The following is a 22,059-nucleotide window of genomic DNA, read 5'->3' as shown; positions in this document are numbered from 1 at the left end:
TTTAACATGCGTCCCAATGCATGGTTTCAGAAAGAGGTATGGTCCATCTAAAAGCGTACATCTGGGCATGTTTTGGGGGGATTGAGAATAAACGTTTGCCAATAGTGACTGGGGAAAATATTGTCCAGGTTTTGCTTTTTAAAATGTTATGAGGCATGTTTGTCATTGACCTACTAAGCAGCTGTCTGGGATAATTACATTGCAATAAACCTTTACATTGTCCCCATATACATTGTTAAGCTTTTGTGGGTGTCTGGGAGGGAGCAGTCTAGTAGGGTATATGAAGGACAGTCTTGTAATTGAAAAGCCGGTTATGTATTAAGTTATGGATATCTCTCCAATAGCTCATCATTTTGGGGCAGCTCACAAAATGTGTCGGGATTGGACTAGATACCATCTGTAGAGAAGTTTTAGAGGAATTTTCTTTACTTCAAAGACGGAGAGAACTCTTTGTGATATTTTCCTTTATTTTGGGCTAGTTTCCTGCTTCTAAGGTCTTCCTTTGTCCATCTCCCATTTTATTTTGACAATTTCTTTTTCAAATTGGTCAAGAGCAATTAGCCACTTGGAAATGTTTTTCAAGCGTAAGGAGATTCCAAGGGAGTTAGCCAAAAGGGATTGTCCTGAGTGATCGAATCTAGTTATATAGGTATCTAAGCTGAAATGGATTAATCAGACCAGTCCAATGGCTAGTAGTTTAACAAACCGCTATATATCCACATTCAAGAGCTATATAGGCCATTAGTTGGCATGCAGGCTGGGTCATGTCCTTCTTTAGGAATGACAACAATGTCAGGCCTGGTATGGTATCTCATTTTCAAATTTCTTGTCTTGTAAAATTGAGTTAAATAAGGATAACGGCATGTGTGCCAGGGCTTTAGAGGATTTCTTGAGCTGCGATTTCTTGGTTTATGACTGATGCTTGTGCGTCTTGTAGTCAGGACAAATATGCTTAAGAAATTTGTTTGTTTCGTGGCTTTTTTGTGAGATAGTGGCTGCTGAAAGTAAGTGCAGGTTACAAAGGGAAGCGTTATCTGTTTGAAATCTTCCTTTTTTTTTTGCTGTTAGAAGATTTTGGCTGCTTTTGATGTGAGCAGTTTAAGAGTTTAAAGAGTGCTAAGAGTTTAATATGTTTTACATTTTGGTTATTGCTGATGGCAAGTAGTTAAATCCTTGATTTGTCTTAAGTTCTGCAAAGACTTGTCCTAATATGACAAGCTAATAAGCACACCCCCTAAGTGGCCTTATAGCTTCCCATCTAATTGTAGGAGAGGTATCGGATGGAGCATTAGCTTGAGATTCTGTGAGTACTTGAGTGATCTTTTTGCATACTTTTTATGTAGAAAAGATGATCGTTCAGTCACCTTTTGTTGCATGGTGGAAGAATTTATAGTCTTACTGATATGACTGAGTTGTCAGACCAGGACATGGGCAAGACCTCAGCTGACTTCAGTGATTTGTGCCGGTCAAAATCATGTCTATTTCAGAGTGGACCTTATGGTACACTGTATAATTTGGGTATGTTCTATCATTGGAATACATGTTTGTACTTTTATAGTCCTATAGTAAATGCACACACCTACTCCATGCTCCTCAACATGCCCTAGAGGCATTTCTACCACTCTGGGTACAAGCAGCCGCTCACCTGAGCCTGTCATTTCATAGAAAGTCAACCTTTAAGACCAAGGTTTCAATAAGGTTTGTATAATTTGCATGTGTGGGTAAAAAAAAAAAAAATAACCTAAGTGAAATCCTTACCCCTAATGCTAATTATGTTAATTAAAACCGTGATTTACTTTAACATGTAGAGCAGCTAATGCTTGGGAACACTATTTGCAATGTGCAATTTTTTCTTGGAAGTGATTGGGTTATGTTTAGGTCTGGCGTAATGTCCTGCATGCTGTATTTTATGTTACAAAAGCAGTTGTATTCTTATGAAATAAATGGGGGTGACCGTTCACCTTTAAATTAAAAACAAGTTAGAAATAATGGTAGTTCACATCTCTAAGGTGACGAAAGTATTTTTTTATTATCCGTTCCTATATTGTTCCACCACAAATTTATCATAATAAGGCAGCCAAGAGGTAATTATCAGCCCTGGCAATGCATGCCTGGAACACTAAAAGTTACGTATCACTTTTCAGGGCCAGTCTCCATCGCCAGGTTCAACTCTATTAATATATCAGGTGATGCGAAAACAGGGCCTATCGCCGGTGAAAACCCACAATTTTGTATCAAGGGTAACATAGGAATATAGGCTTTCAGGTCTCCAATGCCTCCTCCCGGTTGACATCTATACTTTCCAGATGTGTCTCCAAGCTTGCTATACCCATTTATAGCGATTAACCTTTTTTTTTTTTTTTTAACTTCTCAAAGTAAGAGGTTTTGTTTAACAGTTGTTTCTTGGTATTAATTTGGCCACTGGGTGACACTGTTCCCTAAATGTAATTTTCTCTTTGCATAACCTTATATGGCAGACTCTATTCACAGTAATGCAGACTAGTAGAACAAAAATTACGGTTTTCTGTATAGAAAAAGTCATGTACAACAATTATAATAAGCAAATACAAAGTTTAAATAGTATATGTTCCCTTTATATGTGGTATCCATAGCATATACAGATGCATGTCTGTTCTAAAAACTAATACTATACAGTAAGTCATGTGGATTTTCAGCTGTAGTTGTACTACATGTCCTGTTCTCATCATCTACATCATCGCACTGGACAGTATGCATGTTAGTCACAACTAGAAAGCTACAGTGTGCCCATACTGCTGTATAGTATGTGGGATATCCACCTGAGCAAACGGACAATTGACAACAAGCTTAAATGTTGATTGAAATCTGGGTAAATTTTCATATATAGCATTAGTTCTATCCAACCTGTATAAGAATGCATATATCCAATTCTGCTTTCAATTATATACATATCTATTGGATAAAAAATTGTTTTATAAGGTCACATCATTCCGCTCCTTCAGTCTCTGTGTTTAGCACATCCTCCCCTCCATCCATACTTTGTGTAGTGCCTACGGGAAATGACACATAGATTTCTCACCTGATCGCAATTAGTCCACCTACCACTCACACCAAATTCTTAGCATAGCTCTCCGCACAGTTCTTCGGTCTAGGGAAAAGACCACAACAATTTAGGTGAAATAATACAGAGTGGAAAGAAGGGGGGTTGGAGGTGATGGCAATGGAGCAGAGTGCAGGGTCTCTACTTCCACCTAAGACCTCTATTTTGGACCAGGCACGGGGCTGTATCTATTCACGGCAGGGAAGACCTTACTCACTGATTTACTGGCGAGGGTCTCGCCAATAGAAAGACAAAACCGAACAGAGGACACTCACTGGCTCCTCACTTGATCTAGTCCTCTAATCTTCAGATGTCGGCACCTGTGAAGATACCAGGTTTATCTGGCCCAATTTTACCAAATTAACACTGGCTGGCCACCCAGGGGTGCCTTAATATGCCAGGAAAGCCTACCCAGTACATTCTAGTGTTCTCATGGTCCCTCGGGCAAATGCAGTTAGAAAGTAAAAAAATACATTTATTGTCATAAAAGCAATCACTAGCATATTATATACACACAGTAAATAAATGCCAGACAGGTTTACCACATCATCTGTCCCTTACCCACTAGCTTAAGGATTTATTCACGTAGCTGTCCTGATATAAACCCATGAATTTCTTTCAGCTGCAGATGTAATCCATTGGTAGAGAGTGAAAAACTCAACACCAGCTACCCCTGCACCTTACAGCAAAATCCTCAGAATCGGCCTTACTCCTTCCCTCGGTGACTCCTTATATCTAGGCTCAAATTTTCACAATGCTTTTCCCTCTCTGGGTAAACCCCCTGGCTCTCTCGCTCACCTTAAATGTTGGTGGGTTCTGGACTAAGGGGTTGGAGGGGGGGGAGTGGAGATAAACTGTATTTCCTCAGGGGCTCCCCTGCTGGATTCCAGACAAATGTCTGCACTAGTCCTAGTCCTGTGGAGGACAATGGATACTAATTGGCCTTTCCCACCTCCAGAGATGGAATAGCAGTCAGCCTCTCCTGAAAATTAACCCCTTACACTATTTTGTGATGTCACAGGGTCCCTAGTTGTTCCATGCTTCCTGTAGAGAAAGAAGGGGGAGAATGAATGTAGCTACAGCCCCCTCATGTGTATCTTCAAACCTGATCCTTACCCTTAACCCACCTGGCTTCATTTTAAGAACAATGAATAACGGCTTCACTGCAATATCAACAATATACAATGATGTACATATTTATAATGAGCTACATTGTCCCCTTATCCACATGTAATTAGACACTGCAGTTGTACTCTGGTGAGCTGGGGACCAAAAACAGGGCTATAAAAAGTCTACTGGTTATACTCCACATTTTGTGAGAAATGAGGTACAGGCTGGTTAGGGTGCTAACAAACTTCTTCACATTGGGATACCACAAAGCTTTGTCCTCTGCATTTTTCACTGAGCACTTCTTCTCCTGCTGAAGTAATTCACTTATTTCCAGTACCACCTTTATTCTGAGTACATCCATATCTACTGCTCCCATTCTCTACTATTTTTTGGACCAAATCTATCTCCACACACTAATGATCAATATGTCCAAAATAGGGCTCATCTTCTTCCCTACTTTCAGAGTAACCAACACCCCTCAAGTTCCCTTACCATCAACAGCACCACAATTTCCTCAGTCAACCAAGCCCACGGCCTTGGTGTCACCTTTGATTCAGCCAGTCATGTCTCCTCCGCCTCCATATTGCTAGAATATGCCCCCTTTATTACCCAACTAAAACTGTTCCCATTCCCTCATCTTCCACTATAACTATTGGAATCTCCTCTTATTTGGCATTTCCCTAACCTGTATGTCCCTGCTTCAAATTGTCCTAAACATTGTATAAAGTTTGGTCTTTCTTTCCTACAGCTCCACCCACACCACTCTGCAAATCCCTGCACTGCTCCCATATCTTCCAGAATTTAATTTTACTTACCCTCAACTACACCAACTCTTCAACCTCCTCAAGCCTCATTTTGAAATACTTTTCCTCACATTGTCTTGGATTTGCCTCTGACCTACACCTTGTATCCTGCCTGATAACCATTTCTCACTCCTGCCTGAAAGACTTCTCCCATTCCGCTATCCACTTATGTAATTCCTTACCAAACCAGATAAAATTCACCCACATTCTTTAAACATTCTGAAAACCCATCTCTTTACTAAAGCTTAGTCCACTCCTTCCTATATTCTTTGCAATGGGTACAGCCTTGCTGATGTCCCAATCTCTACTCTAGTCATACTCTTTCTTCTTGTCTTTTTCCACTAGATTGTAAGCTCTTACCACGAGGACGCTCCCCAAACTTCATTTTTACATCCACACTTTGTGAACCTTGGATTTCCTTATTTTATGTATTCTATATGCTTTTCCAAATGTACTAATAGTTAAGTGTAAATTTTGTATATTTAATCTCTAAATTCTGTTAAAGAAAACTTTGATCTGTGTATTTTGCAGTCCCGCAGCATATATCAAAAGGATGTTCTTGATTGTACAGTAATAATGAATTCCTGGAAAGTGGTCTGGCAGTTTTCATCCTTTCTTGCCCTTTCTTATTTCCAGCTTATTGTGGGTGCTGTTTTTCACAGCGTGGAATAATCAGACACTTGGCAAGAGATGTAGAGACAAGCGTTTTCTCAACACGAGTGAGCTCAATAGAGATTTACTCTGTACAGTCAAAGTATTCAGTTTTCCGCTGTTTGCAGGATGTAAAGGAAGGAAGTATTCTGCGCTCACATATAACAAAGAGAGCAACACTGCTAAGAAAGCCAAACCGTAACTGACAAACATGCAACCAGTAGCTCTGTATTGTTTTATACAATAGGTTTTCTTAATTATGCTATACAGTCATACCCTTACCATCTGTATATATTTTTATTTGTTAAATCTAAAATTACATCTCCAATTCAAACTATGCATATTTAAGGGCAGCACATATGCACACAATCCCTATGGTCATTATCAATGCTCAGGGCTGTATGATTAATTTTACATGTATCAGTTAAGGGGCGCATGCTATAGTATAAATGTGTATAGTGCAGACAGGGCTAGTTTAACCTGCACAACTCGTGAAGTTAAATAATAAATAGATGAATGAAGCATCACAACAGATTATTATTATTATTATTATCTATTTAATTTCTATTTTCTAATAATGCATTATGGTAATATGAGGGGGGGGGGTTATTTCTTGATAATAAAAATTAATTACAAATCGTGAAAATGCACGGGGGAAAAAAAAAACCCTAAGAAAACCTGAATACAAAGCTCTTCTTTATCTATCCATACTTCAAACTACACAATTGCCTGCTCACTCTGGGTATAAATACCAATTGTAAATAGTAGTACATCCAAGAGGAGTACAGAACAAATAAACCTGCATTTGACTGTTAACAATATTATAAGTAGAGTTCTAATGTCAGTCTAGTAAGTTGTTCAAACAATTGTGCCAAACCTTTGAAATTCATCAAGACGGTTATTGTTATTTGATAACTTCTACAGGAGGCAATGAATCCTGCAATGTTCAGATCTGTAGTTTTCCAAGCAGTGGAATAAACCACTCAGTGTCTGACTCTGTTGATTCTGGAAATGAGTTATCTGCAGCATACATATTTAAAAGCGTAAATGAAATATTTATATCCTTTTGCAGTAGAGAGACTCCTATGGACTGTATATATTTATGTGGGGGCTTTGAAGTCTTGTTCAAATGAATAAACGCTGTTATTTTTTTTTTTTCTTTCCCCAGGTTCAAGGTGCCAGCTTTCGAGGCTGGAAGGATGTGACTTCCATATTTAACAAAGATGATGAACAGCAACTGTTGAAAGGATCAAAATCTCCTAAATCTAAAGTGTAAGAATAAATGACCAAATAGAATAAACATTCTCATTTGAGGAACATTAACACTAAATTGTATATAATGTGCCTGTACACAATTGAAGTGGGGAAGAGCTACTTCAGAAAAGAGATACCATAAGCCTTTGTCATAAATTCACTAGTTCTTCCAAGCAAGTCCGTCGGTGTCTTTGGCATACATAAAATGTTCTTATATATAAAAAATGTTCTGTGTTAAAAAAAGCAAACAACAATGAATAAAAATTACTAGTGCAATCCTATATATACTGTAGATATGGGAACCATTATTTCAGAATGCTTGTAACGTGGGGGTTTTCTGTGATTTGGAGCACCATGCATGCATTACAAATACCCCTTCTCTTTCCCTACAGTCTGCATGGTGTTTCCGCCTTATTAAATTGTTTAGCAGAGCTCCTTGTGGTAACTGTAAGAAAAAAAATTGTGTTTGGTATTGTCTGTGTGTGATTTTCTCACAGAAGAGCAGCAATAATTTACTTTTTGCCTTTATTGTTTTTACAGAATTTCTATATATATATCAAGAATTTCTTAGACATATATTTACAATCAGGATGTGCTTTGAATTGGGAAGCATTTTTTATCTTTCAGAATGTAAAGCTGTCCATGCATTTATCTCCAAATTGACCACCCCACCTATTTAACACAAATAGTGTAGTTTGATAATGACCCCATGTGGTTAGGTTGTATTCCTTATCCAAGAGTATTTTCCACCATTCCTGATGGACACCTCCCCCCAATACATCCTGATCAGATGTTGGTCAGACTCGACGTTCACCGTGGGCACATATACATAGGTATTTATGGCCAATTAGGTCTGAAATGGCTTATTTGTATGTGTGAATTGTAGGGTGTTTCGACACCATACGGTGATGTCGGGTGGGTGCTTCCTGCATCCATTGTATATCTGCTCCACAGATCTGTCGTTCATCCTCCCCATATGAATGCACATTGCAGGGGGGTTCTGTTACTTTACAGCATATACACTCTATGGGGAATATTCAATTCAGCACCATCGATGTGATGTTTAGGATGGGATCTCTGCTCATTTTTTCCATCATATACCTTAGTTGTGCGCTGAAAAATTAAACCCAGATTCCTTACCATAATGGGGGGAAATATGCGCATCCGAACGTAGAGGTAGTGTTCGGCCGCACCTCGCTCCTAATTGATTCTGCTCATATGATTGTTGCAGACAGTGTTCACACATAGGGAGTGGATAAACCCTAGATCAGGCTTGGCTAACCTCTGGCGCTCCAGGTGTTGTGAAACTACAAGTCCCATAAGCTGCTCTATATTGGCAAAGCGTGCTGGGGCTTGTAGTTTCACAACACCTGGAGTGCCACAGGTTAGCCAAGCCTACACCTAGAAACAGGCACAGATATGCACTTGTACGTCAGCACCCTTAGTTCCAAGGACACTGCAGGGACCCACTCTTTACCTTGATTGTAATTCTATTTTACAAGACCAAAGCCGAGATTTTTATTTGTTTAAATAATCTGAAACATTTTGTAACAACTTTGTATATTATTATTTGCAGACCTTCTGTAAAGACAAAAGAGGAAGTGAAGACAGAGAAAAAATCTGGGTTTTGGGACAGTTTGGCAATAAAACAGAACGTTCAACCAAAGAAAGCAGATGAAATTGAAGGCTGGGAACCCCCGCAAATTATGGTTGAAGAACACCCGTCCTTTGCAGAAGGCCCACTAGATGACAACCATTCCTGGCCGGGCTGGGAAGATGAAACCAAAGGAACCTCTAAATATACAAACCTGACAAGTGCAGGAAACAGTTCTAGGTGGAGCATTAAGTCAGCTGGCAAACTGGTTAGTATTAGACGGCGGAGCAAAGGCAACCTCACAGAGAATTGGGAAGAGTTAGAATGACATTAGCAATATCTTTCCTCTAAAAGAGTAGCAGGTTTCATGAATTTCATGTCATTTTATACCAAAATATCCTAAGTATTGTATACCTAATGAACTTTTCTATTTAACAGAGTCCTTCAAAAATAAATTTGCACTCGTAATCCTTTTTTTTTTTTTTCTTCTTTTTTTTTTTTTTCTTCTTTTTTTTTTTTTTTTTAAAGTAAAAAACAAATCGCTTTTCTTTCCAAAAAGAAACACCCGCCTGTGAAACGAGGGTGAACCTGATTGTGCCTACATTACACTCTGAAAAATGAAATGAAAGTTGGTTTTACCAAAAAAAAACAAAAAACAGTAATTCCATAGTGAATGTATACACTGGCTGTAACTTAGACTGCCTTATACTGTTACCAGTAAAGGGTATTTGCACATTATACTGTCAAGTGCCTGTATTTCACCTTGATAATGTATTTGTGATGCACAGCTTAATTTATTGATAAGTTAATTTACCTGTTGTGCTTTTATGAAAAATGTCTTTTTAGAGACTAGCATTTCTTGTTTGCAAAAATGACATTTAGCTATGTGTTTTGTGTAGCGTTTTATTTCAAGACATTTCAAACTAACTTCTCCAGCTAGTAGAGTACACAATGCACTAACTATTAGATTATGCCTAGTTGCATACTATCTATTTCAAGCTGACCCTGTAAACCAACCTTTTGCAACCTCTTAGGCATTGTGAAACTACAAGGCACAGCATGCTCTACTATTTATTTCTATGCTTTAGCATTGTCAGATAATGCTGGGAGTTGTAGTTCATCAAGTGCCGACAAGCCACTGGCTGTCTGCCTCTGCTGTAGACCAAAAAGGGGATTTAATGTGTTTTGTTTTGGGTTTTTTTTCTTTTCGTGTCAGGAGGGTTTAAAAAAAACAAAACTTTTTCAAAAGCCTCTGCACGTGAAACATCTTTTCTTTAGATGGTATTTTTGTATATATAGGTGGGTAAAACATTTTTTATGAAAATGAAGTAAGTACTATTCATGCATCATCAAGATTGTTTGTTGATGTGCATGGTTAGCAGCTGAGACTTTACCAAGGTGAAATAAGTTAGTCACTCCATGCAATGTAGCATCTGTTCTGTATGTTTTACACCTTGGTTTGTTAGTGTCATTGTTAATGCAACTGAAAAAAAAATATTCTTTGTATTTTTTCATCTTGATTAAAGAATTCAGTTGCACCAAGAACATTTGTGTGTTTATCTTTTTTAATTTGTAATTTCTCATTCCAGTATAAATGTGGGATCTGTAAAATGGGAAATAAAAGGGGTTTGGTGAAAATTTGAAATGAGATTTGCCTGAGTAATTTCAGACTGGTGCGTAGAAATACAGCATTTTACCACAGAAAAGGAAAGACATGTAGTTTACAACTTTTCCTATTTATGTTCTATAATTTTGTACCTACTGTATTTTTGCTAGAGTGCTTTTTCTGAATAGAAAATACCAATCTCAGATGAAGCCATTACTATGATCTATGTTGAAGTTGGATCATACTAGCACAGTGGCATATCCACCATGGGTGCAGAGTGTGCAGTGCACACGGATCCGAGTCTGTAGAGAAACTGAAGGAGTCTGCGCTCAGTCTGAATGTGATGTAAGCGGGAGCTGCTAATCCACTAATCGCACTCACTCAGCGCTAAACTTGTTGTGGCCTTCATTGCAGAGGTAATGTCTATAATGTCTTGCACAGATTTACTGTACTTAACAGAACTACAGAATTGGTTGCACATATGTACAGTCACTATATAATGTATGGCAAGGCTGACTGAACACATTAAGTCCACTACAACAGAAGTATCTTTCTTTTTTTTTTCTTTTTGTTCTTTGCGCTGGTGGTTTGTCCCCTATGTTTCTTTTCGCCACTCTGAACAACAGATCAGAATAAGCGCAGGGGTATGGTCGAGCAGCGCATGCACAATGAAAGGGGCTTAACTGCACATACACAATCTCCGGCTGTGGGATGCCGGACAAGCACCGGCCCTGATGTAGGAGTTATCAGTATATGACCTGCTTCCTTAATGATGATCATACATATTAAATCCATACCATTTCCAAAAATGGTGGCATGTCCATAGGATCTTGGAAAAACAGTTATCAGAATAGTCTTTAAGTACTACATTCAAAACTCTAATCCGCTTCTGTATTCCAAACGCACCAATTTGCAGAAATTAGGAGATCCATCAATTTACCAGCAAAGGCGTTCCTCCAAAAAAATCCAAATTAGAACACTCAAAACTTAGAAAAAATAGATATTGGAAACTTTAGGATCTCTGGTACTTAGACTTGGCAATGGTGTTGTCTGGATCTGTTTCTCTCGATGAACTTCATGTAGTGTTCTAGGGAGCACGCTTGTGTGGAAGTGTGTGGCCTAGAAGTTGATAGAAAAATATCTAACTACTTGTGTGATATATTAATAGATTAATTTTACATCTATACATGTTCATAAAACAGTACAATATAATTCAAATTACAATTGGCGGGCTTGTTGAATGTAGTAGATTGCTTGTTGCACTGTATCTATCAGTGCCTGATTATACATTAGGCTGACTAGGCTACAGCCTAGGGCACAAGATTTATAGCAGGTGTAAAATTGTGACAAGGAAATACATAAACTGAAATTAAATTTAGAATGTAAGAGAATAGTTTGCTCTCCAAAGTAAAAAGAAAACCTGAAAGAAAAATGTAGTAAGGTTTTAGTCTTGATGTATTTCCATGGTAAAGGCTAAGAACAATGAGTTATACTATGACGGGCCCTTGAGGATAAATGAGTAGGGGAGACAAGGGTGGTGACAGGCGCAACAGCACCCACTCTAACTACATGCCTTTACACTCTGTAGCGCTCGTTCTCGTCTCTGTTCCACTATACAGTTCTGACTTTTCAATTACAATGAAATGAGTGACAAAGATTGTCGTGACCCATTTAAAAGCTGAGATTAGAAAAAGCATAGACATGAACGAGTGGGTTCTTTATTGAAAAGATTCCAAACGTTGTTCAATTTTTTAGTTGTTCGGTGGTGGAGGGAGGGGAGGGGTCGACAGATTTTAAATTGAGGACATATCGCTTACCGTTCAGCTGTAGAATGCACATATCATCTTGGTTTGCAGGGGCTCTGTGGTGTCTGTACAGGGCCGGATTAACCATAGGGCTAACTGGGCTACAGCCCAGGGGCCCCGGGCATCCAGGGGGCCCTTGAAAGTGAATTGCTCCACTAGCCTGTGGGCTAATTAATTAATTATCTAAACATTTGCAGGGGGCTGTGTATATTTCAGAGCCAGGCTCTGATTGGCTGCTTGTGGTATTTAATGCAGCGAGGGCTTAGCCTCCCTGCCGGTTATAGCTTCCAGACCTCTGTGTTGCTGCCTGCTGCTGTGCTGTTGGTGTTAAACCTTTGGACCTCTGTTTGCCAAGTATGATCCCTGCCTGTACTCTGGATTGTCTTTTTGCCTGTGCCCTTAACCTTTTGGCTTGTACCTTCGTTTCTGCTGATTTGCTCGTGACCCTGACCCCTGGCGTGTTTTCTGATGATTCTATCTTGCAAGTGACCCCTGACCTCGGCCTGTTCTCTGGATTCGCTGTCTGCTATAACCCTCTGCTCCTGGGTTCTCCACAGCTGGTACACATCACACGACCCTCTGTAGTCTGCGGCCAAGTATGTCCCCACCACTAGGGGCTCCAGTGAACACCAGACTGTCAGAGCAGACTCCAGGTGTTGTTGTACTGGCTGGAGGTGTTCCTGACAGTGACATTTACACTTTTGCACAGTGCTCATTTTCATATCCCACAGCCTTCAATCTAGACACACTTCAGATGTGTGATGAGAACTACATTGATGTATACTAGATTCTTAAAAATAGCTGGATCACATGAGGTACAACAATACATCAGGCCCTTGGCAGCAAAAGGGTTGAAATGACAAAATTGACCATTTCTAGGCGAGCCTTAGATAAGATTTGTAAAGCCTCATTAGAGGCTATTATTCTTATACTATATATAAAGCTGAAACACTTCACAAGCACATCCTGGTCTGACCTGTGACCTACCACCACTATTTAATTTTTATAGAAGTATTGAATTTGTTGTGTGAAAGCCATTGTTCCACCTCTCAAGCTCTTTTGTCTGGACAATGCAATGCTAACCTATGGGAAACCCAGGAAGTTTTATATTAGGGTGGAAACAGAATCCAGGACGCAGGCATGAAAACCAGGATGCAAATGAATAATAACCTTTCAAATTCAAGTGATCTGCCATGTTACCAGAAGTATTTATTTCACACTAACAGCTTGATATGCAATAAACAAGGAAGTACAGTGCCTTTAAAATAAATTTTAAAAAATCGCCCCGTTTAGCATTTTTTCATATTTTATGTTTTCCCATCAGACTTAAAATTTATTTATTTGGTCATTCTTATGACAGAACAACACAAAATACTCTAAAATGTGAAATATTATTAAAAAGTGTAAATCTTTTTCTTAATTAACTGTAATTAAAAATCAGACAATAGTTTATTTCATGAGTATTCAAACATCATCATCATTTATTTATATAGCGCCAACATATTCCGTAGCGCTTTACAATTGGGGACAAACGTAATAAACTAATAAACTGGGTAAAACAGACAAAGAGGTGAGAAGGCCCTGCTCGCAAGCTTACAATCTATGGGACAATGGGAGATTGACACATGAGGTTAAGTATACATTTTGCATCTTGGCCCAGCCAGACTGCAAAGGTAAGGTGACTCATAAGCTAAATGATCCTGTCACACAACAATGTTGGTCCGGGGGTAGTTGTCTTGTGTGAAATTGTGTAACAGGCTAAAGGTAGTGAGGTTAAGATGGTGGTTGAGGAATATTATAAGCTTGTCTGAATAGGTAGGTTTTCAGAGAACGCTTGAAAGTTTGTAGAACAGAGGAGAGTCTTATTGTGTGAGGGAGAGAGTTCCATAGAGTGGGTGCAGCCCGAAAAAAGTCCTGTAACCGGGAATGGGAGGATGTAATGAGGGTGGATGAGAGACGCAGATCTTTTGCAGAACGGAGTTGCCGAGTTGGGAGATATTTTGAGACGAGAGGAGATGTATGTTGGTGCAGCTTTGTTGATGGCCTTGTAGGTTAGTAAAAGTATTTTATATTGGATTCGGTAGAAGACAGGCAGCCAGTGTAGAGACATACAGAGTGATTCAACAGAGGAATAGCTATTTGCAAGGAAAATCAGTCTTGCCGAAGCATGCAAAGTCTGAGTCTGTTTTTGGGAAGACCAGTAAGGAGGGAATTGCAATAGTCAATGCAGGAGATGATTAGTGCATGAATTAAGGTTTTAGCAGTGTCTTGTGTGAGATATGTGCGGATTCTGGAAATGTTCTTTAGATGTATGTAACATGATTTAGATATAGAGTCAATGTGGGGAACAAGGGATAGGCGTGAATCAAGGATTACACCTAGGCAGCGAGCTTGTGGGGTGGGATTTATGGTCATGTTATCAACAGAGATAGAAATGTCAGGTATGCTCTTGTTGGCGGGTGGGAATATTATTAACTCTGTTTTAGAAAGATTAAGTTTGAGTTGACGAGAGGACATCCAAGATGAAATGGCAGAAAGACAGTCAGTTACACGGGACAACACAGATGTCGAGATATCAGGAGAGGATAGATAGATTTGGGTATCATCCGCATAGAGATGATACTGAAAGCCAAAGGAACTTATTAGATTTCCAAGAGAAGCGGTATAGATAGAGAACAGCAGAGGACCTAGCACCGAGCCTTGTGGTACTCCAACTGATAGGGGAAGCGGAGCAGAGGTGGCTCCAGAGAAATTAACAGTGAAAGAGCGATTAGAGAGGTAAGATGAGAACCAGGATAGAACTGTGTCTTGAAGACCTAGGGATTGCAGCGTTTGTATGAGAAGAGAGTGGTCAACGGTGTCAAATGCAGCCGAGAGATCAAGGAGAATTAGGAGAGAGTAATGGCGTTCAGTCTTAGCAGTGATCAGATCATTAACAACCTTGGTCAGCGCAGTCTCTGTGGAGTGTTGAGAACGAAAGCCAGACTGAAGAGGATCACCAGGTTGTTTGCGGAAAGAAAGCGTGTGAGGCGAGTGTAGGCAAGTCTCTCTAGAAGCTTGGAGGGGCAAGGGAGCTGAGAGATGGGACGGTAATTTGAGAGAGAGTTTGGGTCGGAGTTTTGTTTTTTTAGAATAGGAGTAATCACTGCATGCTTGTATAGTGATGGAAAGATGCCAGTAGAGAGTGAGAGATTACAAATTTGAGTTAGAGGTGAAATGAGCACAGAAGACAGGGATCTACCAATTTGCGAGGGAATAGGATCAAGAGGACAGGAGGTAGAGTAGGAAGATAAGAAGAGCGTAGAAATTTCCTCTTCATTTGTGGGGTCAAATGAAGAAAGGGTGTCAGAGGGTAGTGGGAAGGAAATGAGCTGATGGCTTGTTGAGGAAGAGGATACCATTTCTAGTCTGATCTTGTCAATCTTGTCCTTGAAGTAGGAAGCAAGATCCTGAGCACTGATAGTAGATGGAGGGTTCGGGGTGGGAGGATTGAGAAGATGATTAAATGTATTGAAAAGGCGTTTGGGGTTAGAAGCCTGAGCATAGATAAGAGATTGAAAGTATGTTTGTTTTGCAGTGTCCAGAGCAATTCGATAGGAGTGGTAGACAGAAGTATATGTGAAGAAGTCATTAGAGCTTCGAGATTTACGCCAGTGACGTTCTGCTTTACGGGACAGTTTTTGAAGATTTCGTGTTGCTTTGGTGTGCCACGGTTGACATCGAAGTCGACGTGTAGTATGAAGTGTCGCTGGAGCCACTTGATCAAGGGCCGTTGCTAAGGTTAGGTGAAAATGAGGTACTGCCATCTCAGGGGATGAGAATGTAGAGATAGGGGAGAGAAGGTGTTGGAGAGAGGTGGAAAATTGTTGAAGATTAATAGAATTAAGATTTCTACGAGTATGAGGAGGCTTGGTTGAGTTAGACAGTAGAGAGGTTAGAGCAGTGGGGGTGAGAGTGTAGCTGATAAGGTGATGATCCGAGAGGGGGAAGGGTGTATTAATAAAATTAGAAACTGAGCATAGTCTAGAGAAAACAAGATCAAGGCAGTGGCCATCCTTATGAGTAGATGATTCAATGGGTCAGGGTAATTTAAAACTAATTAGTGTAAATTTAGAGAGATAATGGCTCCCTTGTACTCTGTTTTCACTAAATATAAAATGAACCAGTCACCATAAACTGACCTGTTTTATAGAGATATAACGAAGCCACCTATATTGTGTTATCCATTATTTTGGAAAATCATTAGCTCATTAGAGCAGTTAGTTCTCCTGCAAGGTCTATCAAGCTGGTAGATCTAATAATGATGAAAGTTACGCTATTTGTGCGTTGTAGCGCACTAATACCAATGCTGAATGTCTAGACACACCCCTGACTTGACAACTGCTATTTGAATACAATCCGATACATGAAACACTAGAAGAAGGTAATTATGTGTATAAAGCGTAGTTCTCAGCTGGACATACTTTCCAAAAACAGGCCCAAGGTTTTCACAATTTGCTTTTGTGGCGGCCAGTATATATTTATTAATAAATAGTTAAACCATACATTTTGATGGGTTTATCAGAGTTGGAGAGACTTAGAAGACTCTCTGCACCACTACCACTGTTTTCATATACATCCAGGCAAGGCCGGATTAAGGGAATGGAGGCACCTGGGCTAAGAGGGCCTTCATTCCAACGGGAGGCCCCCCCCTGTGAGCCACGACCCCCGTGAGGCCCCCCCCCCTGTGAGCCGCCTGCCACCCCCCAAATCACTTACCTCCTTCACCTGTCACTGTAGTCCTTCTGCGGTGCACTGTTAGCTCCTTACTGAGGAGATCTCGTGAGAGTGAGACTCATAGTCTCACTCTCACGAGATCTCCTCAGTAAGGAGATTACTGAGCGCCGCAGAAGGACTACAGTGACAGACTCAGCAGCATTGATCACGCCGGGGGTGCCCCTGCCCCCACACCGATCAATAATGCTGCTGAGCACTTTCAAGGGCCCCCTGGATGCCTGAGGCCCCTGGACTGTAGCCCAGTTAGACCTCGGGTTAATCCAGCCCTGCATCCAGGCAGTGGTTGAAGTGAAAATTTAGAAGTGGGGGTATGAAAAATGTAATGAGAATGTAAGTGAGTGTAATTTGATCATTTTACAGAAGGCAGCAGAAGAGTGGTGGTATGATATACCACCATGTGCAACCGCACTTCCATCACTGCATCCAAGTCAAAGTATCCAGACGTAGATGAACGCTACATACAATTGCACTAAAAAATAATCCAAATTCAATTTCTAGGTTTAAAATGCCCACGCTACATGCCAAGAGTGGAATACACTGGTACTACTTCTCTTATGTTAGCGGGTCTCCACTCACTTGCCTCTCGGCTTTCCAACCCACAGTAACAAAACACCCTTCACACAACCTGCAAATGTCCCTAAGTCCCTATGATACCAAACCACCGGCTTATGCTAATTCACCATCTAACTATAAATTTCATCATCTTGATGTAATTGCCTCAAGGCTATGAACTATGCAGATCGTCGTCTATCGATGTCCCTTTATTTTGCACTAAAGAAATCTGTGCTTTAAACATAGAAACATAGAATTTGACAGCAGATAAGAACCACTTGGCCTATCTAGTCTGCCCATTTGTAACCTTAAGGTAACCTTAAACCCAATTTGATCCTTAGTTCTTTGAAAGGATATCCTTATGTCTATCCCAAGCATGTTTAAATTGCTCTACTGTATTAGCCTCTACCACTTCTGATGGAAGGCAGCTTTACTCCAGCTTTTGTAGTATATTCAGTAGTATACAGAGTTTCTTGGAGAAAAGTTGTAATTCCTAAGGAACAGAGCTGCATCGAGTTGTATTTGGGTATTAGATAAACAAGAGAACATGTATCAGTTAATGAGAACTGGCATCTAAACTATGTCCAGGAGAAATAATTTATGAACAACCACGGTACTATCGCGCAAGTATCACCTTAGCCAAAACTGTGTGTCTGCTATACCTTCCCAACATCCTTTTGTTGAACTAATTCTTAAATCAGTGTCTTAATATCTTTTTTTTTTCAAAACTTTTTATTGAAGATGTCCAGACATCAATCATACATTAAAGTTCGTTACATAAAGAAAGAGAGGCATTCAATTGTAAATACAATCAACATACATGTACATAGATATTGTTGCATTTTTTGTAGACTCTACTTGAGGAGGTTTAGCAACACCTCGCTACATATATTCCAAGATATATATATCTGATTTTAATACATTATAGGACTGTAACATGGAGCAGGACAATATTACAATAAAATAACATTTGTGATGAGAACAAGTATATCAATAAGAGGAGTGTTCCCAACATTACAGTTACCCCACCCCCAACCTATCACCAGGGTGCAGAGGGACCAGAGGGAGATGACAGGCCCGCCCAGGGCTGGACTGGGACTAAAAATCAGCCCTGGCATTTCAAGCATACAGGCCCACCTCTGTTGATCAGCAGGACAAAACTGTGTGCCGCTGCGCAGCAGCGGCGCCACCAAGGGCGTGGCCACATTGTGTTGGGGGCGTGGTCAACATGGGGCATTGATACATACATTATAAGAAAATATTACATTTATCAGGCCCTCCCTATCATATCACACCCCACCCCAGAAACACATTACAACACCCCCAGCCCACTGCACTTATATATGCTTCTGATGCTGCTGACATCCAGAAGGGTGGTGGGAACTTCCTGTAGAGTGAGCAGGGGAGCACTTAGTCTCACAAGATTAATAAATCTCATGAGACTTAGAGCTCCTCGGCTTGCTCTGCAGGCTGTGTCCTATCCAGGAACTGGGAGTAGCTATCCGCTCCCTCCTGCTAACCAGAGCTGGATTAAGGCTCTGGGGGCCCTAGGCACTTAAGACAGGGGGACTCCTATGATGTAATATGGTTATTAGACACATTTTCAACAAATACACAGGCAATACTGTGAGCACTACTATTAGGTGCACACAGTTCTGTCTTCACAAGCAGTACATTGTGAAGCAGTACATACCTCCCAACTGTCCTTGTAGTCAGACCAAATCCTGACTAAGCGGGACAGTCACCCACCAAATTCAGGACAGTTGGCAGAATGTCCTGGTCTCTCTTACCTGTCTTGTCATTGCCTCCACTTGTGGCCGCTGGTGTCTTCAGTTGCTGCTTGTCTGGATCCTGGAATGTTGGGGGCCCTATTTGAAAAAAAAATGGTTACATGAAATTTAGAAAACTCCAACCAGCAGCGGTGTTAAATCAATATAACACCCACGTTTTAAAATTAGGCCTCACTCCAGCCCCAACATTAAAATGATAGTATTCACATTTGAGAAATACATCTATTTCCCTCCAAACTAGCCCTGACATTAAATAGTATATACATTTAATAAATAGACCTATTTTCCTACAACAAGCCCCAACATTAAATTAATAGTATTCCCATTTAATAAATTAACCGCTTTCCCTCCCTCCAAACAACCCCAGCAAGAAATTAAATAGCATTTATATTTAATAAAAATAAACATTTCCCACAACCATCTCAGGCATTAAATAATTCATAATTTCATTTAATAAATATACCTAATTTTCCCCAAACAGCCCCACATTCACTTAATAGCATACATTAGTCATATACTGTCCCCCATACACATTATAGTCATATACTGTCCCCCATACACATTATAGTCATATACTGTCCCCCACACACATTAGTCATATACTGTCCCCACACACATTATAGTCATATATTGTCCCCCACACAGATTAGCCATTTTTTATTTTCCACCTCCTACAGCCATTGCCCCCATACAGACATTTTCACTCCTAAGTCCCCCTGCAGCCATTGTCACACACACCCCCTTCCCCCTGCAGCCATTGTCACACTCCCCCCCCCTTCTCCCTGCAGCCATTGTCACACACCCCCCCTTCCCCCTGCAGCCATTGTCACACACCCCCTCTTCCCCCTGCAGCCATTGTCACCCCCTCCCCCTGCAGACATTGTCACACACACCCCCTTCCCCCCTGCAGCCATTGTCACAAACTCCCCCTTCCCCCTGCAGACATTGTCACACCCCTCCCGTTCCCCCTGCGGCCATTGTCACACAACCCCCCTTCCCCCTGCAGCCATTGTCACACTCCCCCTTCCCCCTGCAGCCATTGTCACACACCCCCCCTTCCCCCTGCAGCCATTGTCATACACCCCCCCTTCCCCCTGCAGCCATTGTCACACAACCCCCCCTTCCCCCTGCAGCCATAGTCACACACCCCCCTTCCCCCTGCAGCCATTGTCACACCCCCCCCTTCCCCCTGCAGCCATTGTCACACACCCCCCCTTCTCCCTGCAGCCATTGTCACACACCCCCCCTTCCCCCTGCAGCCATTGTCACACTCCCCCTTCCCCCTGCAGCCATTGTCACACTCCCCCTTCCCCCTGCAGCCATTGTCACATACCCCCTCTTCCCCCTGCAGCCATTGTCACACACCCCCTCTTCCCCCTGCAGCCATTGTCACACTCCCCCTTCCCCCTGCAGCCATTGTCAATCACTTCCTCCGTGTATTTTTACTCATTCCAGATGGCCAGTCCGGCCCTGGGCCCGCCCCATAATCTCATAAAAAAATTGGAGGGTCTCGGAGAAGCACCCTTGTTTCATACCACAATGTCTGGTAAAAGCATTCATAAAGTTGGTTTCGTAGTTGGGAGGGTAGAATATTAATGTAGCTTTCCCAAGTCTCAAAAAATTGGCGAGTTAGAGTACTCTTCTGGAGAGAAGCCTCCAGCCAGTCCATTCTCAGGAGAAAGTACATCTTTTCCTTAAATAAATCGAGTGTTGGAGGGGGGTTCTGGATCCACATATGGAGGATCGATTTCCTAGCAGCCGCAGATATTGCCATAATCAACCTTCTTCCTCCTACAGAGGTTCGTGCATCAGGAGGCAAAATACCCAGTATTGCCCATTCGGGAGTGAGTGGCAAATAGTTAACTAAATCTGCAGTTGCAAACCTTCATACCCGGGTCCAGAAGGCCTTGATCAAAGGACATGCCCATAAACAATGGTATAGATCTGCTTGGGTTTCACCACATTTAGGACACCTAGAATCAGCTGAGAGACTAATAATGTTTCGATGATGCGGTGTGAGGTAACCCCTGTGAAATATGTCAAGGAACATCTCTGCGTATATAGAAGCTGGGAAAAGCTTTATCGAAGTGGTCTTAATATCTTTAAAAAATCCTCTTTCCTGGGGGGCGTGGCTTGGACGCCATAGTGCATAGTGTGATTGCCTTATATTTTAGTAAAATCTGGGCTCATTACCTCCCCAAGACAGCACTGAGTGACGGATTGGTGGCCCCCCAACTGTCTGGGGTCGAATGTGACATCCGCAGCTCGTCTGGAGACACAGCTTTGTGGGCTGCAGCTTGTGGCCTATGCTGCCACCTAGACCTCCATCACAGTGGCATTTCCTGCACAGCCCAGCGGTCCCTCGAGTACCCCATACACTTACCTGCGCTCCGAAGACGTCTCCATGAGTGCTGGGAGGGGCTCCTTCCATCTGTGATGTGCCTTCTGGACGGGTCTGGTGCTGGAAGAAGTGGCCTGGAAATCTGTGCCCCTGCAGCTGCTGCTCTGCACTGTAGTCTGGGAGGCTTGCTGAGTCCTGCAGTAGTCCTGGTACCAGCCTGTCTGCTGACCCTGCTGACTGTCTCCCCGCAGCGTGGCCTGGTTCACAGCAGTGAGTAACTAAATAAAAGTCGGGTCGGGACAATCTGATTGTGCAGATCAGCTCTTTCCCTTCACAAGTTACGGAACGCTGCCATCTAGTGGTCTTGAGCTGCTACTGCAGTCTTTAATCTTGAGTTTAACCCTGCAATATTATACACTGGCTTGACGTACACTGCCACCTGCTGGCCTCCGATATTCTAATAAATTTTGCACCCATTGTAGCCTGAATTATCTATTTTAACACCCTGTAGCCGGTCTGTGCTGCATCAAGAGTCTACTTAAGGCAAGGCTTATACTTGGCCTAGAAGTTGATCAATCATGCAATAATGCATCTGACCTAAAATGTAACTATAGCTGCCATCCGCATGCATCTCTCTCCCCTCCGCTAGGTGAAGTCGCTCTACGCTACACGCTACCAATGTGTTGATTATATTTCAT

At 41.4% G+C, this 22,059-nt stretch overlaps 1 protein-coding gene across 2 annotated transcripts in view; it reads left to right on the top strand.

Annotated features, from left to right (window-relative positions):
- TDRP (testis development related protein) overlaps window positions 1-9,728 on the top strand; it is a 90,041-nt gene extending 80,313 nt beyond the window's left edge. For both annotated transcript variants that reach the window (XM_075202462.1, XM_075202463.1), the window contains exons 4-5: window positions 6,812-6,915; window positions 8,474-9,728. In XM_075202462.1, the coding sequence (XP_075058563.1) occupies window positions 6,812-6,915; window positions 8,474-8,819 (450 nt within the window). In that variant the 3' untranslated portion in view covers window positions 8,820-9,728. The remainder of the gene's footprint in view (window positions 1-6,811; window positions 6,916-8,473) is intronic.
- Window positions 9,729-22,059: the final 12,331 nt, after the last annotated feature.

Source organism: Mixophyes fleayi, chromosome 3, assembly GCF_038048845.1.
Source record: "Mixophyes fleayi isolate aMixFle1 chromosome 3, aMixFle1.hap1, whole genome shotgun sequence".
In the NCBI taxonomy this organism is placed as follows: domain Eukaryota; kingdom Metazoa; phylum Chordata; class Amphibia; order Anura; family Limnodynastidae; genus Mixophyes; species Mixophyes fleayi.
Note: the sequence above shows the minus strand (reverse complement) of the source record. Positions and strands in the feature narration are given on the sequence as shown.